Source organism: Coffea eugenioides, chromosome 4 (assembly GCF_003713205.1).
Source record: "Coffea eugenioides isolate CCC68of chromosome 4, Ceug_1.0, whole genome shotgun sequence".
Classification (NCBI taxonomy): Eukaryota; Viridiplantae; Streptophyta; class Magnoliopsida; order Gentianales; family Rubiaceae; genus Coffea; species Coffea eugenioides.
In genome coordinates, this window is record NC_040038.1 from 17567357 (window position 1) to 17587642 (window position 20286).

General features: G+C 36.6%; 4 protein-coding genes across 7 annotated transcripts; 3 read left to right on the forward strand and 1 right to left on the reverse strand.

Moving 5' to 3' along the window:
• Positions 1-534: 534 nt before the first annotated feature.
• Positions 535-2756, forward strand: LOC113769164. Its single transcript, XM_027313634.1, has 3 exons — positions 535-1695; positions 1809-1952; positions 2055-2756. Exons 1-3 carry the CDS (start codon positions 535-537, stop codon positions 2754-2756), a joined length of 2007 nt encoding a protein of 668 aa, XP_027169435.1.
• Positions 2757-4197: 1441 nt separating this feature from the next.
• Positions 4198-5880, forward strand: LOC113769165. Its single transcript, XM_027313635.1, has 2 exons — positions 4198-4826; positions 5787-5880. Exons 1-2 carry the CDS (start codon positions 4198-4200, stop codon positions 5878-5880), a joined length of 723 nt encoding a protein of 240 aa, XP_027169436.1.
• A 2535-nt stretch (positions 5881-8415) lies between these two features.
• Positions 8416-14621, forward strand: LOC113768590 (ribosomal RNA small subunit methyltransferase G). Of its 4 annotated transcripts, none has more exons than XR_003468088.1 (7): positions 8416-8869; positions 9024-9133; positions 10205-10283; positions 10439-10506; positions 10628-10771; positions 11622-11688; positions 11959-11981. XR_003468088.1 is itself a non-coding variant. In XM_027313010.1 (7 exons), exons 1-7 carry the CDS (start codon positions 8428-8430, stop codon positions 14152-14154), a joined length of 876 nt encoding a protein of 291 aa, XP_027168811.1. In that variant the 5' UTR covers positions 8416-8427; the 3' UTR covers positions 14155-14621. The 4 variants fall into 4 exon arrangements, 2 of the variants coding, with proteins under 2 accessions (XP_027168811.1, XP_027168810.1); XR_003468089.1 differs by having other exon boundaries at positions 10688-10771; XM_027313010.1 differs by lacking the exon at positions 10628-10771 and adding an exon at positions 14132-14621 and having other exon boundaries at positions 11959-12045.
• An 880-nt stretch (positions 14622-15501) lies between these two features.
• On the reverse strand, positions 15502-17278 carry LOC113768078 (protein JINGUBANG). The gene has a single exon (XM_027312312.1). It carries the CDS (start codon positions 16893-16895, stop codon positions 15675-15677), a length of 1221 nt encoding a protein of 406 aa, XP_027168113.1. The 5' UTR covers positions 16896-17278; the 3' UTR covers positions 15502-15674.
• Positions 17279-20286: the final 3008 nt, after the last annotated feature.

Genomic DNA, 20286 nt, shown 5'->3' on the forward strand with positions numbered 1-20286 from the left:
ATCTGTTGGGATTTGTTTGCATTAAAAGCAGGCCTGTCTGCTCAATTCAGTAGTTTTTGGAATTATTCCCTCAGATTCGTCTGAATTAACTTGAGGAGCAATCCTCATTTTTCCCTCCCAAATTTTCCTTCGATCTTTCCCCTTCTTAGCTAAATCCATTATTTCTATTCTTGTAATTTGTTTTCCAGATTCAATTAATGAAAGTTGAAGTTCATTTGTTCACTATTCCATTGATTCATTATTAATTGGTTTCCTTCATTCGAGCTTGATTCCTTCTGTTTCCTGTAAACTCTAGTTTCTCTGGTTTCTGTACCATAACAGTGGTATCAGAGCTAGCTACGAGCCATTGGGAAATGACTAAAATTCAAGACGAAATAGGAAAGGAGGTAACTGAATTGGGAAGTATAGTAAGAACTTTTGCTAACAGGAGTGATGGACTGGAGCAAGCTGTAAGGATCATGGAGCATAGGCAGGAGAGCACTGAGAAGGCTCTCAAAAAATCTGGATCAGAAGTATGAATGTATGATGAACATGATGGCACAATTGTTAGCAAACCTAAACGACAAAGGGAAGGATCTAGAAGGCGGCAGCTCAGAGCCAGAACTAGGACACCAGGAAGTTAACAGGAGAAGAAAGGTGCAGAAAGGAGTTCAGGACAGATATGAGTCCAGAGACTACATAACACTCTCCAGGCTGCCTAAGGTGGATCTGCCAACATTCACTGGGGAGAACCCAAGGGAGTGGATCAGGAAGGCCAATAAGTACTTTAAGATCAATGGAGTGGAGGAGGAGATGAAATCTGAAGTTGCAGAACTCTATTTCAGGGATAAGGCAGATATATGGTTCCATGGAGTGTTTAATGGCAGGGATGCTATTCCATGGGAAGAGCTCTGCAATGCACTATGCAAGAGATTTGGAGATGGCTTTCCTGAGGAAGCCATAGAAGAATTCAATAAACTGATGCAGACAGGAACAGTAGCTGACTACTTGGAGCAATTTGAAATGCTCAAAGCCTTGGTAATGCCTTCCTTTCCCCATTTACAAGATTGCTACTATAAAACCTATTTTCTTAGTGGATTGAAAGAGGAGATAGTAACCATGGTAAAAATGGCCAAACCTAAGACACTAGCAGATGCCATAGAGGTTGCCAAACTACAGGAGAGGAACCTGAGAGCCCTACAGAAGATCCATAAAACCACTTCCTATAGCTCCAACTTCCAGAAACCTTTACTTAAAACCCCAAACTATTCAAAATCTCCTGACAAATCCCCAAGCTATCCTAAATTCTTTGACAAACCGATTCCCAAAACACACAACAACTACACCAATACTCAGAACCAGTTCAAAAGACTCACCCCAGCAGAACTCAACCTTAGGAGGGAAAAGGGACTATGTTTCAAATTTACTGAACCTTATACTATAGGACATGTGTGCAGACAGTCTCATTTAAACCTGTTGATAATGGAGGAGGAAGGGATGGCAACCACTGAGGTAGAGGGGGAGAAGAAAGATGAGAATGATGTGTTCTGTGACTGTATTGGAGGGGAATTAGAAAACGAACACATGGAAGTATCCATCCATGCCTTAGCAGGGGGGAGTGAACACAAAACCATCAGGATCAAAGGGATGATTAAGGGAAAGGCCATTGTTGCACTGGTTAAAAGTGGCAGTACACACTGTTTCATTGATGAGCAAGTGGCCAAAAACTTGAAATTAGGACAGAAGGGGGGACTCTTTCAGTAAGGGTGGCAAATGGAGAAAAACTGTAGTCTAGAAACATTGTTAAGCCTGTGACATGGAAAATGCAGGGATATGAGTTTCAACACCAGTTCAATACACTGAGGTTGGGGGGGTGTGACATGATACTAGGAGTTGACTGGTTAGCCAGGTACAATCCAATGGAATTTGACTTTAGAGGTCTAAGTATGAAGTTCAGGAAGGAAAAACAACAGGTAGAGCTAAAAGGGGAGGACAATACAGTGCAATTGAAACTAATAAGAGGAAGTAGACTGTACAAATGAACCAGGAAACAAGCATATGGGATTCTGGCACAGGTGAGTGCAGTGGTGGACAAGGAACCAGACCAGGAGCCAACACCACCAGAAATGGAGAAGCTATTGCAGGAATTTAAGGATGTATTCCAAGAACCTCAGGGACTACCCCCTGAGAGGAGCCAGGATCACTGCATCACCCTTAAGGAGGGGGCAAAGCCATTCCAAATCAGGCCCTATAGGTGTCCCTATATCCAGAAGACTGAGATTGAGAAGCTAGTGCAGGAAATGCTACAGACTGGGATCATTCAGCTAAGCAGCAGCCCCTTTGCTTCACCAGTACTTTTGGTCAAAAAGAAGGATGGCTCATGGAGGTTTTGTGTGGATTACAGGCAGCTCAATGAACTAACAGTCAAGAACAAGTTCCCTATTTCCCTTATTGATGAGTTACTGGATGAACTACATGGATCCAAATACTTCACTAAAATTGACCTCAGAGCTGGGTACTTCCAGATAAGGGTAAGGAAGGAAGACATACCCAAAACAGCTTTCAGAACACACCAAGGGCTATACAAATTTAAGGTCATGCCATTTGAGCTCACCAATGCACCTGCAACTTTTCAAGGTTTGATGAATCAGGTTTTCCAGAAGCAACTCAGGAAGCGTGTTTTAGTATTCTTTGATGATATACTAATCTACAGTCCTACACTAGTAGAGCATGTGAAGCATGTCACTGAGGTCCTGGGGATTATGAGACAACACTAGCTCTATGCAAAGGAGAGTAAGTGCTCCTTTGCTTAGAAGCAAGTGGAATATCTAGGCCATATCATCTCAGCAGAGGGAGTAAGAGCTGACCCCAAGAAAATTGACAACATGATGCAGTGGCCAAAACTAGTGAACACCAGACAACTGAAGGGATTTCTTGGACTGACAGGCTACTACAGAAAGTTTGTCAAGGGGTATGGAGCTATTGCAAAACCTTTAACTACTCTCCTCAAGACAGATGGCTTCATCTGGGGAGAGGAGGCTGAAGATGCTTTTCAGAAGCTGAAGTTAGCTATGTGCAGTACTTCTGTGCTAGCTCTCCCAGACTTCTCCCAACCCTTTGTGATTTGAGACAGATGCTTGCTATGGAGGAATAGGAGTTGTACTGATGCAGAGCAAGAGACTCTTGGCTTATCTCAATCAGAGCTTGGGACAGAAGAATTTGGGGCTATCAATTTATGAGAAGGAGTTGCTGGCCTTAGTCACAGCAGTCACTAAGTGGAGGCACTACTTGGAAGGGCATCATTTCATCATCAACACTGACCACCAAAGCTTGAAGTATCTACTGGAACAGAGGATCACCACCCCCCTCCAACAGAAGTGGTTGACTAAACTGATGGGACTGAGCTATGAGATATGCTACAAGAAGGGGAAGGAAAATGTAGTAGCAGATGCACTGTCCAGGAAGGGGAGGGATGAAGCTGAGTGTGCAGTGACCTCTACAGTCACACCAAAATGGATGAAAAAAGTGATGGAAAGCTACCTGGGTGATGACTGGGCACAAGATATCATCAGGGAAATCTTAACATGTCCAGGACTGAACTCAGACTACAACTATCAAAGTGGAATTCTAAGATATAAAGGGAGAGTTGTAGTAGGCTGGGGGGGAGAAATAAGGAAAAAGCTCATCTCTACCCTTCATGACTCTCAGCTAGGAGGACATTCAAGCATACAGGCCAGCTGGATGAGAGCTAAACAGCTATTTCACTGGCCAGGTATGTTCAAAGAGATCAAGATAGCAATATTGCAATATGATACCTGCAGGAAGTGTAAGGATGAATGTGTGGCCTATCTAGGACTTCTCCAATCTCTCCCTATTCCACAACACTCCTGGAGTCATATCACCATGGATTTCATAGAGGGGCTACCCAGATCAGAAGGGAAGGACACCATCCTGGTTGTAGTGGACAGGTTTACTAAGTATGCCCACTTCCTGAGCTTATCTCACCCTTTTGATGCTCCTAAGATAGCTAGAATTTTCCTGGATCATGTCAGTAAGCTACATGGCATACCTCAAAGCATGGTCTCAGACAGAGATAAGATCTTCATCAGTCAGTTCTAGACTGAATTATTCACACTACTGGGGGTGAGGCTGAACATGAGCACAGCCTACCATCCTTGAACAGATGGCCAAACAGAAAGGGTCAACCAAGTATTGGAAATGTATCTCAGGTGTATGTCTCACCTGGAACCCAGGAGATGGAACACATGGTTGTCATTGGCTGAGTGGTGGTATAACACTATTTACCACACTGCTATACAAATGACCCTCTTCGAGGCTTTGTATGGAACCAAGCCCCCTCAGCTAGCTCTCGGTCCCTATGAGCAGGCTAAGGTGGCAACAGTGGGTGATTACTTAAAGGACAAGAAGCAAATGGACGAGCTGCTACAGTATAATCTGAAAACTGCTCAGGAGAGGATGAAAAAATATGCTGATGAACACAGGAGTGAGAGGGAATTCCAAGTACGTGATTGGGTCTACTTGAGGCTGCAATCTTACAGACAATCAACTGTGATGGTTAGGAACAATACCAAGCTATCTGCCAAGTACTTTGGTCCCTACCTCATAGAAGAGAGGATTGGTCAGGTGGCTTACAAGCTTAGGTTGCCTACTGCATCAAGGATACACCATGTATTTCATGTCTCCCTGCTGAAGAAGAAGCTGGGAGACAAAGCTACACCTATCTTACAACTTCCAAACACTGATGAAAGGGGGCTGATTAGAGTGGAACCAGTAACGTTGCTAGGCAGAAGGATGATCAAAAGAGGGAATGCTGCTGTCACACAATGGTTAGTACAATGGTGGGGAACTTGAACCTGCAGATGCAACTTGGGAGGATGCTGTGATGATCAGGGAGAAATTTCCTCAGTTTCAACCTTGAGGACAAGGTTTGCTATGGGGGGGAGGTATTGTAATGGAGTGAGAGCTTAACTGAAGTCAGAAGCAAGAGGTAGCAGGAACAAAGAAAGCGTGGATGTCAGTAGTGGAAGGCCTGGACCAGAAGGTTATCGAAGGCGTGATCAAAGAATCACGCCTTTTGTGGAGTTTCAGCTGTTCTAACAGAAATTCAAAAACGCGGCAACTTGCAGATGCAATGGGACATGTGTCTCACTCTTATTAGTCTAGTTAATAATATGTTAGGATTTGTTAGCATTAAAAGCAGGCCTGTCTGCTCAATTCAGTAGTTTTTGGAATTATTCCCTCAGATTCGTCTGAATTAACTTGAGGAGCAATCCTCATTTTTCCCTCCCAAAATTTCCTTCGATCTTTCCCCTTCTTAGCTAAATCCATTATTTTTGTTCTTGTAATTTGTTTTCCAGATTCAATTAATGAAAGTTGAAGTTCATTCGTTCACTATTCCATTGATTCATTATTAATTGGTTTCCTTCATTCGAGCTTGATTCCTTCTGCTTCCTGCAAACTCTGGTTTCTCTGGTTTCTGTACCATAATACTACAATGTTCATGTTTCACTCCAAAACTAATTCGATATGCCTGAATGTGAATTTTTAATTCAAGTCAGTGGCAAAATGGATTCGAAACTTGATGCAATTTTGATTTGGGTAAATTACACAAACCTAGTTGTGGCTTCATCTATTGCTACACAATCTCCCTAACATTTAAAAATATTCACTTCATCCCATGAGGTTTCATGTAATTGAGAATTTGACGGCAAAGAGCAAAAGGAATTTTACTTCTGTAGATTTTGTGTGCCAACATCCACCAACATGATATTTGGGCATGTATTCAGGTTAGATCATGGGGAATCGGTTGTTGATACTGGCCAATGGCAGAGACTTGCAAATGACAATGGTAAAAGCAAAAGGAAGAAGATAAAAGGTTAAAATGGAATGAGGAATAAAAATGATAAGGAAAACAAGTCGCAAAAAAGTTAGCTTGAAAATTATTCCTAAAAAGTATAAAATTAACTAAAATCTAATAATTGAGCAAATGGAGCAAAATGTCATCAAACCGTTACCTTTTATCGCTTTTTATCACTTAACTTTTTTTCACCCAAAAATATCACTTAACTTTTTCTAAGCTAAAAATATCACTTTACTTTTTTCTTAGCCAAATATGTCCTTCAACTCTTTAAACATAATTTATTAGTCATTCTGTTAAGTTTGTGCATTAAGGCCGTAGGAAAGTCACATAGGTGACTTGCACAAGTAATCATTGAAGAGTAAAAATATCCAAATCTTCTTTTAGAGTCAATTTTGGAAGAAAGAACAATGTTCTTGGGGCCAAAATTAGTTATATTAAAGGATCAAGAACTTTAATCAAACCACATAGAAGTCCCTAACCGAAATCTAATTTCAAAAGAAAGGCCTTCACTCCCAAAATTGGGCCATTTGCACGAAACCTAATGATATACCGAAATCTTTACCTAAAGAGATAATATAATCTTGATCTTAAGAGAAGTCCATGCCTAGTGTAAGCCCATTGCTCTTATGTTCTGTATGGATATCACCTAAGCCACCATGAGGAATTGATACTGGAGATTGCTCGTACTTTTAAGATTTTTGTTGTTCCACAGGAGGAAAACTAGTAGTTAGAAGAAGCTAATACTATACCTAAATAAGAAAGATGATGAAGTCGACCATTTCTGTGCACGATTTTTTTTAAAACTTCGACTATTTTATCCATGGAACTCTTTGCGCATATCATGCATGTGATTTTTCAATAGCATTTGACGCTTAAATTTAATAGAATGACCAAGAAGTTGCATTTTTAATAGTTGAGTGACATTTTTTTCTAAGAAAAAAATTAAGTGACATTTTTGGTTAAGAAAAAAGTTAAAGTGAAGAAAATCGATAAAAGATATAACGGTTTGATGAGATTTTGCACCATTTACTCTCAATAATTTGATATCCCTAAAAGGATTCAATAAAAAATGTACGCAAGGGTTTAATTAGAACTATTCTAATCAACAAGCTTTGCATTTCCATAGACACTGCAAGTAGTTCGCTTGACCTCCTTAGTCACTTATTATCAAAGGTGCACAGCTTCAAGACCTTCTCCTAAATTACTGCGATGCCACTCCATTACATGCTTATAAAACCACAAAGCAAATATTCGTAGCCAAGTTGTTAAAAGAAAATGTTAATTCTTACTCATATACCAATTCCCGTGCCTCACGCTGGTAGGGGTATCAATGGGTCGGGTTCAGACCCAACCCGACCTGAATCCAATAAAATTTCAGGTTTGGGTTGAAACATTCGATATTCGGACTCGAATTTGGACCCGTTTACTTTAACAAAAATGGGTCGGATACGGAATATAGGATTTCGACTCGTATTTGATTTGGATCCAAATAATATATTAATAATTATAAAATATAAATATTTTTAAATATATTCTTTTACCAAATTAACAATATTGTAATAACTTTGTAGATTAATTTGTGGTTAGTTTTGGATTGACTATTGCGAATTATTTGTAATTTAGTTTTGTAATTTGATTTGTTTAAGTTTAGAGATTGGATTTGTGATTGATTTTGGATTTAATTTGAAATATTTAAATTTGAACCCTTTAGATCTGGATGTAACCCGGACCCTGTTTCGGAATTCTAAAGTCAAAACCCGTCGGGTATACGGGTCGGATCTAAGTTTACTACATAAGCCTTCAAAATCTTATAAACAAAGTCACTGTAAATATTTTTTTCCACGATGGGTTTTTTTTCCCTATCGATGAGGTTTACACACATTAAAATTTTTGGTATTAATTAATCGTATCAAGTACGCTTACAATTCAAAGAAACACTCATTTAGTCAATTAAGGTTTTTTTTTTTTATTTTCTAAAAGTATGAATTATTCTATTAATAAAAGGAGGTTAAAAGTCTAAAAATATAAACTAATTCATATTTACTTGATTTGCAAATATAATTTAATTCTATTATTAATGTTTTTAATGTACATACATAATAGACGTCATTTTTTTATTATCAAGATGTCAAAAAAAAATTGGAATACTAAATAATAGATATTATTTCCATTTTATTAAATGCATATAATGAATCAAATTAACAATATTATGTATATGAATAATAATAGACTCATATTTAAAGAAAATATTATATGTAATTTTATTAAATTATTAATTAATGATATGAATGGGGGTCAAAAGATTAGGTAATGTTTTTGAAAAAATTTATTATCTTATTATTTTATTGAAATTATAACTTTAGCTCCCCAGAATAGCAAAAATTATTATTTAATGGAGACAATCGATTTATCAAATATTAATTTATAGAGATCTTGCTGTACATGTTGCGAGTTGTATGTTTATTGAACGCTTTTTACGCATTATCCATTTTACTAAAAAAATAACTAAACAAATAACAAAGTAACTAGTCAAGTTCTGAGAGCCCAGAGCAAGTTAGCGCGCCAAAATGCTGCTTTGGCGAAGCAGAGTATCAACCGTCAAGTCTCCTTTTTCTCTGGGGACTTTCGTCAAACACCTTCCAGCTTCAAATCCAAGTCCAAACCCAAGTCCCTACACATTCAAATTCAGCCCCAGTGGAAAACCGCAGTCCATATTCACCACTCCAGCCCTGCCCAAATCCCATTTCCAGGCCTTAACTCAGAAGCAACAACAACAAGTCCATCTCTACATCCACTCCCTCCTCGAATGGAACCAGAAGATGAACCTCACTGCTGTTAGAGGGCAAAATGAGGTAATGGAAAGGCATGTGGAGGATTCACTGGCCATTTTAGAGCCTATAAAGACCTCTTATCTCTCCCGTTGTGGGACTTCTTGCGAAAACCTGAATCTTATTGACGTCGGTAGCGGGGCGGGCCTTCCAGGAATAATTCTTGCTATTGCTTGCCCTGGTATATTATAGTTTTTTTCCCTAGTTGGACTGTTGATGATTCAAGAAATTAGAGTTTTGTTTGATGAACATTGTTGATAAAGGATCACCATGATGTATAGTTGGTTGGAATTGAAATGAAACACTGATGAATGTTGGTTCTTGCTTATGTGAAGGCTGGAAAGTTACCCTTTTGGAGTCTATGAATAAGCGTTGTGTTTTCTTGGAGCATGCGGTTGGCGTCACCGGTCTGTCAAATGTGCAAGTTATAAGAGAAAGAGCTGAGGTAATGGCTTTGAAAATTGCTGGCTTGGCATGTGGTTTGATAATGCTGCAATACTTGTCTCAACACTGAAATTCTAATTGGATTGGGCTGATAGATCTTGATCTTTTTCTCTTGGTATTCTTCATTAATGATTGATGACATGACTTAAGTTCTAGTCATTTAACTTCAATTCCCTTTCTTTAGCTTGCATCTCGTTCTTTTCTTTCCCTTTTTTGCGCCTTTGTTCTGTTTCGTGATTTCTTAACCAGGATTCTGATGTCCCAATGCAAATCCTTGAAAGTAGGGATGGTAATGGGGCAGGGGTGGGGCCAGCCACCTAAAAAATGTACCAGCACCCACATCCCCTGCCCTGTATTCTTAACCCCATCCCATTATGTAGCCTCTGTGGTTCTCCGTTGGGTGCCCTCTTACTGTGTTTTTATTTAAAAAAAAAAAAATGGTGCCACACCAAACATTCAATCACAATGTAAAAAGTATGAAAATGTCATTAAAATTTCAAAATTCTTTTATCCCTAGTTCATATCTACTTTCTTTATCATAGAACACCTCTTTCTAGTGCCTTCAGTTGAACGAATCAAGGAGGTATTGGTCTATTTGGCAGTGCTGCATCTATGAGCTTAATTTGTCGTAGTCCATAGATAAGTTCTTTTATAAACTTCTACTGTAAGAGTTTCCCTATATTGTCATTTGAAGTTGGCTGGGGGTGAGTTTTGCTCTTATAGGGCTCATGCTTTCTGTTGTGCTACATGTGTAAGAATTATAACCAAACCTAGGATAGCTAGTCTCCTTAATGAGCTTCACAATCCATTTTACATCTCAGTATATCTATAATAAGTGGTACTTCAATCAATTTGTCAGAACTTCTCCTCGGTATGCTGGATTCTCATGTTCATTTTCCTTATACTATATTCTATTTCTCTGTGTGACGGGAACACGTTCTTTCCCAGTGTAATTGACTGTTCCTGATCAGAGAATGAAGTTTTTCGTTTTTTAATCCTTTCTGCAATTCTTTTGCTGTAGTCAAATTTATATTTTTAATAAATTCATTTTCCTGAACTTTGTGTATGATAGAACCTGGGACACAATCCTGGGTTCAGAGAGGCGTTTGACGTTGCTGTAGCCAGAGCAGTTGCAGAAATGAGAGTTTTAGGTAAATGCAACTGGATAAGGACATAAAATAAGGTCATATCCTGTATGTTTATATGCGTCTCCATGTGCATTCATATATTTTTTTAATTATTTGTATTCCTTTAGTGTATCTATGAGTACTATATTGTTCTTCAAGGATCTTTTTGAATCTTTCAGCTGAGTATTGTCTTCCTCTAGTACGTGTGAGTGGATTGTTTGTAGCAGCAAAGGGCCATAACCCTCAGGTTTGCATTTACCAATCCCTTTAAAATTTTTCTTCTACTTCTGTGAGAAATGCATGGCTTCCTTTTCCTTTGAAGACCCTAATTACTGAAGATCAGTGATGCAACATAAGCTTTTCTGCAGGCTTTTCCAATTCTAGATAGGACAAGTACTTTAACAGCAGTCTTTTGTGGTATTGGTCAGAACATTTGGTAGCAGCGATTACATCTGTGGATAAATTTGGGGCTTAGACTAGTGGAATTCTGTAGTTTTTGAGTTGTTTGAAGGGTAAGTACAGTCGTCCTGCTTGCTGCAGATATAAGTACCATGTAACAGGCTGTTTGATTACTTTGTCTAATAGCAGATAAAACCAGTGGTTTTATTGTTTAAGTTGCTTCAGATCGAAACATCAGTTAGTATAATGTAATTGATTAGCATATATCCCTTGACAGGGAAATGAAAATATTTAAAACAGGACACTTTTTTTTTTTTTTTTTTTGTTTAATAGGCTGCAAGTTATGTTTGATGAAAATTCTAATACGATTACATGAAAGGGATCTTGCTTGCTACCAAAAATAATTTTCCTCTCAATATCTTTGCGCAAAAACTAGTCTTGCATGGCCTGTTACTTTTGTTTACTAAGAAATGCTGCCCGTCTCAATGAGATTTTAGCTGCTGCCCTAAGTTTTGGACATTTGAGTAAAAAATAGAATTTTGAATTGCAGTTGGTAAGGAGAGGAACCATTCCAAACTTTACCTATCAGAATAAATAGAATATAATTCTTACTTCCCCCCCCCCCTCCCTTCATCCACCCCCAAATGCCGAAGAAAACGAAAATTTTGCTGAAGATTTTGTACAGTCCTTAGAGTGCAATCAAAGAGGTTTTTTCTGTGAATCAACTTGTAAGATTACAAGCCTACACAACACAATGTTGAGTATGAATTGAATTATGCTTATTTGTAAGTGCCTAAGGTAATGATTTGGCTCCACAGTATATAATTAAAGATTATACTAATTTACATGCTTCATTTTAGATTGCAACTAGCATTTTTTCTTATATAGCAATTCATATAAGCTTCCTCGAAAGAAAAGTTTGTTTAAGCATTAGGAGATTTTGATTTCAAAATCCTTTGACAGGAGGAAGTCAAAAGTGCAAAGAGAGCTGTTAATTTGCTGGGTGCTTCAGTATTGCAAACATGCAATGGTATGCTGCCCATTTGCAGTTTCTGTAATACATTTCTTGCATTTTTTCTTGGCTTAAAAATTTGATTTCACAATCTTTTGATAGTAAATCCTTATACAGCCATTTATTAGTCCATTTTATAGGAATTTGCTAACTGGAATAATTGGTTGTAGATGTTATCCCCTCGGGTTGACTGGCATAGAAAACAAGTTTTATGGTACACTTATGTTGTTTTACTTTTTACATATTTGTTTAATTAATATATTTGTGTACTTTTCCCTTTGAACTTAGTGGAATCGAAAAGCAAGTATGGACACAGAACTGCAATCATTTGTCTAAAAGATGGCACCACACCCAAAAAATACCCACGTGATCCAGGTACCCCAACCAAGTTACCTCTTTAAGTATGATTAGTCCTCTTTGTTCTTCTACTTGTACAATTAATTTTTTGTCAGTTAGAATTGAGATTCATTGTACATATGGGGAGAGCAAAAGGAAAATACTCTTTGTACTAGTTATGCAATTTGTTTTCTATGTTACTTATCCCTGAAGGGGGAAAAAAATGAATTGCTCAGATGAGTGGACTCTGATATATGTTCTTTTTTTTACCCCAACCTTCCTCTCTCGTCGTGTCCCTTGATGTACTTTCTTTGCCTAGATTTGAAGGAAAGAAAAGATATAATATATGCTTTATCCCTTTTCTTGTTTACAATGAAGCTTTTATGAAAGATGAAATATGTTTATTCTTTTTTTGCAAGCGGAACTTGGGAGGTTGAATTGAGGTTTTGGTACATATGACTAGATTACTGTACATACATGCGCACTGATGATCACACAATTGGCAAACAATATTTTTCAGATATTTTAACTTCACATTTCCTTTTCTATTCTTCAACATAACTAATTTTGTAATTCCTAGACAACCAATACTGTAGAACTCATTTTATATGTAATATTTAGAGGATGTTTACAACACCTGGTTTATGGATACCTATAGCTCCTTCATAAAAGCGAAAATCAACATGCCTCATAGATATCCTCTCAAATTATAGATGAGGAGTATGCCACAGAATATGCATGATAGCATACTATATCAGATAGAAGTGTACGAGTTTTTTTTTAGTTGATTTTTTTTTAAATAGACTGAACCTCTCCAGCAATTGGTGTAGGCTGAGCAGAAGATATTCCTTTGTAAAAGGCGAAAGAAAAAAGTTATGTAGACAACTTATCATCATTTGTTTATTATGCCAAAAGGAATGGGAGGAAGACTGACAAAGGAATTAATATGCCCTAGAACTTTTCATTAGCATAAGAAAACTTAAGTTTTTTCCTTTCAGTTTTCGTCCAATGGGTTTACGAGTTTCTAGTATGTAGCACACTAGACACTATCAGAGTATCAGGAGGTCTTCAATGTAGACATATATATCTATTTAATGTAGAAGTGCTAACAGGAAAATATCCTTTATGGCCTATGTAAAGCTTCAGAGAACTCTGTAATTGATATATCTGCTGACGCTAATGTTCCTTATTTGCTGTGGCAGTGCATGATGCAATCTTAGGTTAGGGTAGAAGTTTCTCTAGGGTGGGGCAGTCATATAAACCCCTCATTTTCTGGTTATATTCAACAATATCTTGATCTATCCTGTGGACTTTTTGGCCACCAGACCTAATTTCAACTCTTTAATATGAGGTGACGCCCTGAAAACAAAGTTATCTCTTGATGGAGAAAACTATCATTTGCCTAACACGTTTCCCACTTGGAATCGGTTAAAAAAGGGTCAAAGTTGAGGTTCTTTAGATATTTAAGTTGGAGATATTTGCGTTGGACAATATTCGTTATCAGATATAAAAATTTAGAAATGAATTACAATCTTTGGCTTAGCAATTTCTTATATTCAATTTGAGGCAATCACTTAGGATGGTTTTGAATGTGAAGCCTTCATCAGAAATCAGTCATCACTTACAGTATTTCATTTAGTAGCCCATTTTTATTCCACTAAATTGCTTGTGCTGTTCCCCAAAAGACTTTCCTCATCCCGTTAAATAATTAAGTAGATTTTGTGATATAGTCAATTAATGAAACTTCGCTCCATATTTTCTCAGATAAACTACCTTTGTCCTCCCTACTCTATAAAAATTTGGTTAAGACAGAAACATAAAGCTTAAATAACCAAGAAAAATGGGCTATCACAGGTCCAAAATCAGTGTGATACACGTATATATGCGTTTTTGTATGTGTGTTTGGATGAGCACATGCTTATACTAGTACATTACTTTCTTTATAATCTAGACGAATGCTCCGTTGACACATTCACTCTGATGCTTGCCCATGTAACTTTGATGGTCCTTGTCTCCTTATATTTCTAGATTTTATTGATTGGCATAATTAAATTGCTCCTTTGACACATCCACTCTGATGCTTTGCCATGTGGCTTTGATGGTCCTTGTCTCTTTGTATTCCTAGATTTTATTGATTGGCATAATTAAGACCCCGACTTTTCCTGGATGAAAATAACGAAGAGTGGAGACGTCACTGCCACTTATCTCCTCATTCTCTTTCCTCCCTGACATAAGAAGTGCCTCACTATAGCAGTGCAAGCAAAAGTTTTTGTGAACTTGTTGATTAACTTCAATTCAACAGTCTATCTCTAGCTCCCCCAGCCAAACCAACTATTCCCCTCCCTTTCTGAATATGTGCATGCTCACGCCAAACTGGCTTCCATCTGTACGTCCATAGAGAAACACATGTATGCATACCTGTATACATGGATATTTATCTATGTTCATCTGTATGTGTAGCATAAAAGTAGATAAAGAAGCTTAAGGTCTTGTTTGGATTGCTATTTTTTGGATTTTTTGTTGAAAAATATATTGTGGCTAAGTCTATAGTTGTCCTGCTAAGTCTAAGAAAAAAATATCTATATTTTTTTATAGGCCTAAGTCTATAGTTTTCCTGCTTCTTTCTTCTTTTTATTTTTATGGTACATTCTTTTTTTTGAAAGTTCAATGCTTCTCAAAAGAACTAGTTATTGACCCAAGATGTTTTTTTTTTTTTTTTTTAATCTTCAAGATTTTTTTTATACATGAACATGGATACAAAAGAAGTAAAATAATAAATAAAATTTAAAATACTACGTTTTCCGTGAATACATTTTCCAATCACATTTTTACCTCACCTATATCAAATCGTTATAGTAATTTTTCTACAAAAAATCCAGAAAAATGCAATCCAAACATGACAAATACAAGACAAACATTGAAACTAAACGATAAAATATAGTTACTCCTGTACAATACACTAATTAGTTCTCGACAAATCTTACCTTGATGGCGATAAAGTGTTGTGTGAGAAAGTAAATATATTAGAGAGTATATCAAGATTTGATTACTTTTTGAAAGAATGTACAGAAAAGAAATTAATAATAAAAAATCCTTCAAAGGAAAAAGAACAAAAAAATGTCTACATAAGCAGCTTGTGATTATGATTCTAAAAAACAGGTAACTGATTTTGAATCTTCTAATTAGAAGGAAATAGAATATATATTTTCCTTTTTTTTGTACGCTGGAGAATGAATGGAAATTAATTAGAATTTTATAAATTATAATGATTAATTATAAGAAAAAAATATATAATTCCTTCAATTTTACAAATTGGAGAATGAACATCCTCGATAGATTATCCAAAAAAAAAAAAGATGATACAAATTAATGTAAAAAGGAAGAGAATTAACTGTTAACGAAAAATGAAAAGAATAAGAATGTAAGAAATCATTATGTTTATTGATATTTGTTATAAATATGGAAGTAATGAATTACAGAAAAAAAATTCCAAAATTTAGTAATAGTAACTTCTAATATATACTCACTATGAATTGATTGTGTTGATTTTTAATTGGTAGAGGTAGCAGAAACTTAGACGTTAAAACTAAAGACCACAACAAGAAATAAAGAACGTGACATATGCGTATCTTGATTTTGTGCACAAGATTCCTGAGCCATTTAGCAATTTATACTGAGTAAACTGTTAATATCTGCCAGATTTTGGTATCACAGTCTAGACTGCTACTGTAAAGGAGAAATGAAGAAGCTGCATCCGATGTATTGCTATGATCTTTTGCCATAGTCAAGCACTTTACTGGGCCTGTGTGACCTTCCAAAACTGCCAAGCAAGAGTAGCTTCTTTCAACCCCTGTCCAAATTCTTACTGTTTTATCTGCTGAACCACTGCAGACCAAATTTGACACTACAGCCAAGCATAGGATGGACTTTGTGTGACCCTTTAGAGCACCCACTGCCAACATCCAACTGCCATCATCCTTTTCCCAAACCAATACAGACCTGTCACAGGCACCAGAATACAACACAGACCCATCTGCACTTAGCGCCAATGCATTCACCCCAGATTTATGCCTTTCCAGAGTAGCAACTAGAGAATGCTTCTTTTGTCCCAAGCCTTTTCTCCATACTTTGATTTTCTTGTCTGCTGATCCAGTATAAACGTGCCCATGAGTTGATAATGCCACTGCATTGATTGCATCATCATGTGCATTTGCTACTGATTCCAAGCATTTGAAATCTGTCGTCCGCCAAATCTTGAGTGTTCGATCCCAAGAAACCGAGTAGAGATGGGACTCATCAGTTGACAAGGCTAGTGCTGAGACTGTGTCAACATGCTGTACCCATATGCATTTCTTGTGTCGTCGGACTTGAACATGGTTCTTAGGGTTAAGACAGTTGAGAACACGATCACTTAACTTTGGCAGGGTGGCTAGATGTGTGAGCTTCTTCTTTTCTGCTTTATCACTGTCGATTTTCCAAACTCGGATTTTGTGATCTTGATGAGCACTAAACAGTTTATCAGCTGAAACTACTAGGGACTTTACTGCTCCCTGTCCAGCAGTTACCACGTTGCCAGTTAATTTTTGATTAAGAGGCTTTAGATCGTTCCGCCTCCATAGACGTATTTCTTTGTCAGAAGATCCTGTAAGAAGGAACTTTCCTGCCAGAAAAAGTGAGGATGTATAGGAGCTCTGACCCGTTAGAGTAGCGATGCACTGGTGGTGGGCAGTTGGAAACTGGTGCTGCTGGAGCTGGAGTTCAGATGTAAGAGAAGGAATTGACCGGAGGCTGGGCTGGGTTTGCAGGGAAGTTGGCTCCTCCTGGCCAAAGCTTCCATGGTGTGAAAGCAAATTATTGCTTGAGTTACAAGTTTGATGATACTGCACCATTCTATTCACCAGCACACAAACACACACACACACACACACACACAGACTCAGACTCACTATTTGATGTGTAAAGATAGCAGAAACAACACTAACAGGGTCACTTAAGTAGTCTCTGCCTTCTGAAAACAAAAAAGATGGACAAAGGATTTGGCAATAGTCTTTTCACCAACCTAATGTAAAGAGCAATGATGCTCCAGGCAAGAATTCTAGGGAGGGACGGTTTGCCATCATAATTACGTGAAAGTTTGGCCCTAATTAGTTGTTTGATGGACCAGATCAAAACCCTTTTAGTTTCTTTCAGAGAGAGAGAGAGAGCCTAAAGGTCATTATCATATTTAGAAGGTTGGAACAGGTTGAATATCTAATCAAGAAGAAAAACAAAATTTTTTTCCCCTGCTCCTGTGATTGGTAAGTTTTTCCATTGGAATGCACTTTTGGTCGACAATTCTGTGATTGGGGAGAACTTAATCCTTTGTGGCCATAGCAAATTTAAGCTTTATGACACTGAGAGCAACTAAAATAGGGATAATTGCACATACCTCCCCTGAGGTTTTTGACAATGATAGGAAGCTCTCCTCATGTTCTAAAAATTACACCTACCTCCTCTATTTTCATTGTTCAAGTAACATTCTAGGCCTAAAAGATTACTCAGAAATCTTAGAATAAAAAGGAAAAAAAATGGTTCACTGTCTTTATGTCATTCATCCTTGCTTTGCTTGCTATCACCATTACTTACCCATCAACATCTAGATCACTATTAAGTAAACGCTCGCCTTTGTTCTATAGTTCTTTTTTTTTTTTTTTACCTAAAGACTTTCAGTGCAGATCATTAAATCAACTAAAAACACCGCATCAGATACCCAAAAGCTTAACTACAATCTAATGTCAACATCAAATTTTGCTTAATACATAACAATATTCAACAATCCAATTCCATGGCTACCACCTTTCTAATACAAAATAGTCCAATCACTATTAATATTAACATCTAATATGCTCTATTAGCACAGAGTTCAAAATTAATCAAATTCTCTTTATATGACTAGCATCACTAATAATTGCAAATGAAAAATAAAAACAAAATGCGGTTATAAATATACAATAAACATTTTTTTATAACAATTATAACAGTGTAATTTTTATTTAGTAGCTTTTCCACTTCTCATCCTTAATTTTTTTATTTTTTTCACTTTCACTATCTTCAAATCTATCTAGTTTGATAACGAAATTATCACTCAACTTGTTGTTTAACAATTTCAATTTACTAATACCTATCAAAAGTTAAAAATAAAAATGGTTGCAAAGAAGCTATTTAATAGTAATTAAAAAGAGACAATTGGGAATGAACACGAAAATAGGCAAGTATTGGTGGTTGGTATGCATGACAGTTTTGTTGGTGGTGGCAGTACACATTTGATCGATAGAAATAAGTAAATGAGTTTGGAAGGAAAGAAGATGTAGAAAGGTAGAAATGAGAGTTAAATGGGAAAGATTGTAGTTTGAATTATTGGTTAACAATAGATGAGAGAGTTTTAATTTTTTTATAAAGATTTTCAATGAATTGATATTTAATGAAACGCATTGTTGTCTTTTTATCACATCAAGAGAGGTTCCCAAAATTATGTAAACTTTAAGGGAGTCGAGTGAAATTGCTAAAAATTTTGGGGAGGTTTCTGGGATGTGAGACGGTTGCTAAACACAGGTAAAGTGGGTAAAAATTCATTGAATAATGGTTCATTATGGACCATCAATTGGATATTTATCATTGTCTCTTCTGCTGATTAACAGGAGTAATGATGTAGCCAATTTTTGTTTCAAGCAAAATATTGATTACGGGTAAGATTAGAGGTCTCGTAGTCTTATCAATGATGTGGACTCAATTGTTCCATCGATTGGGGAAAAATGCCAAGCTGGCAGGCATGTGTGTGGACACAGAGGATCAATGGCTGAAATGATACCTTTTTCTTGACCATGTTTTGAAGAAACAATAAAGGATGTGTTCCCTTTGTGCATAAAAAAGTCAAAATATTTGCAAAACGACCCAATATTATTTCTAAAATAGCTGTTGATTCGCAAAAACTTTTTTGATTACATCACAGACATATTTTTTAATAATTTTTTTATCTCACATACATCACATAAAAAAAAGTGTTACAGTATTTTTTAAAAATATTATTCAAAATATTCTCCTATCCAAACACACTATCCTGCTAATATGAATTTTTTTTGTTCTTTAAATTGTTCAATTTGTTGAGGGAATTAATTTATGAAATTTCATACAATATTCATACCTTGTTGGGTTAACCTATGAGATATAACTGCCTTTGCAACCTATAAAATTTAATTGATACTTTTTTATTAGTGCCATGAAGATCCTTTCACAAAATAGAAGGGCAGACCAAATACTACCCTTCAATATGACAACAATTTTGGGAACTCTCAAATATCTGTAAAAATTTCAATGTAAATATTGTAAATCTAAGTTGGTCATACGTATATCAATTTGAAGTTGTTGCAGCCTGCAAGTATACGTTACAACTTAAAGGTATGTTAGATTATTACTAACTTCTTTAAACGTTATTTTTTTTATTCCAATGAGAAGACATAACTTCTTATGATACTTATAGAATGTATTCAAAAGGGAGTTATTAATAGTAGCATCCAAATTTAAGTTTTGCCGTAACAAATTGTTCGAGCTTTATCAATTGAGTCAATTTTTTTTTTAAAGAAAAAAAAACCCTCTTTCTAATGACTACTAACATTCTCTGCAAATTTTAATTTATTAAAAATCTACAAATTTACACTATCATTCCCTGTATTTTTAATCAGATGTATTCGAAATCTTTTAAGTTGAACCTATGTATCAAAGATTCTGTTCAGATCATACAATTAAGAGCCACTAAGCCTTTGTAGCTTTGTGGCTCCTTCAATCAGTATCCTATCTCCCTAGTGGTGGGTAGCCCCTATTACTTCTGTAGGGACTCGGGGCACGGACGGTTGCAGGTGCAACCGTCCAGGGCAATTTTGGCCATTATCAACTGCGCGTAACTTTCTTTGTACATCGTGTAATTTTTTTTTCACAGGATGTATTTTCACAACAGATAGTGGTGGACCCCACACTTGGAGCGAAAATCGAGTTACATGGTGTAATCTCAGCCGCACAAAATTTTGAAGGCAAATCTTGACCCTTAACCGTGCAGGGACGGTCATACTGATGACCGTCCTGCCCCAAATCCCTTCTATAGACATGGTCTGGAAATAGGATAATGTCAGCAATTATGATAAATGGACTTGAGCTGTAGTCTTAAACATCACAGCCAGACAAGAAATTAATGAGACCATCCATCCAAATTTATGCATGTCAACAAGAAAATAAACCGTGTTTGAATAT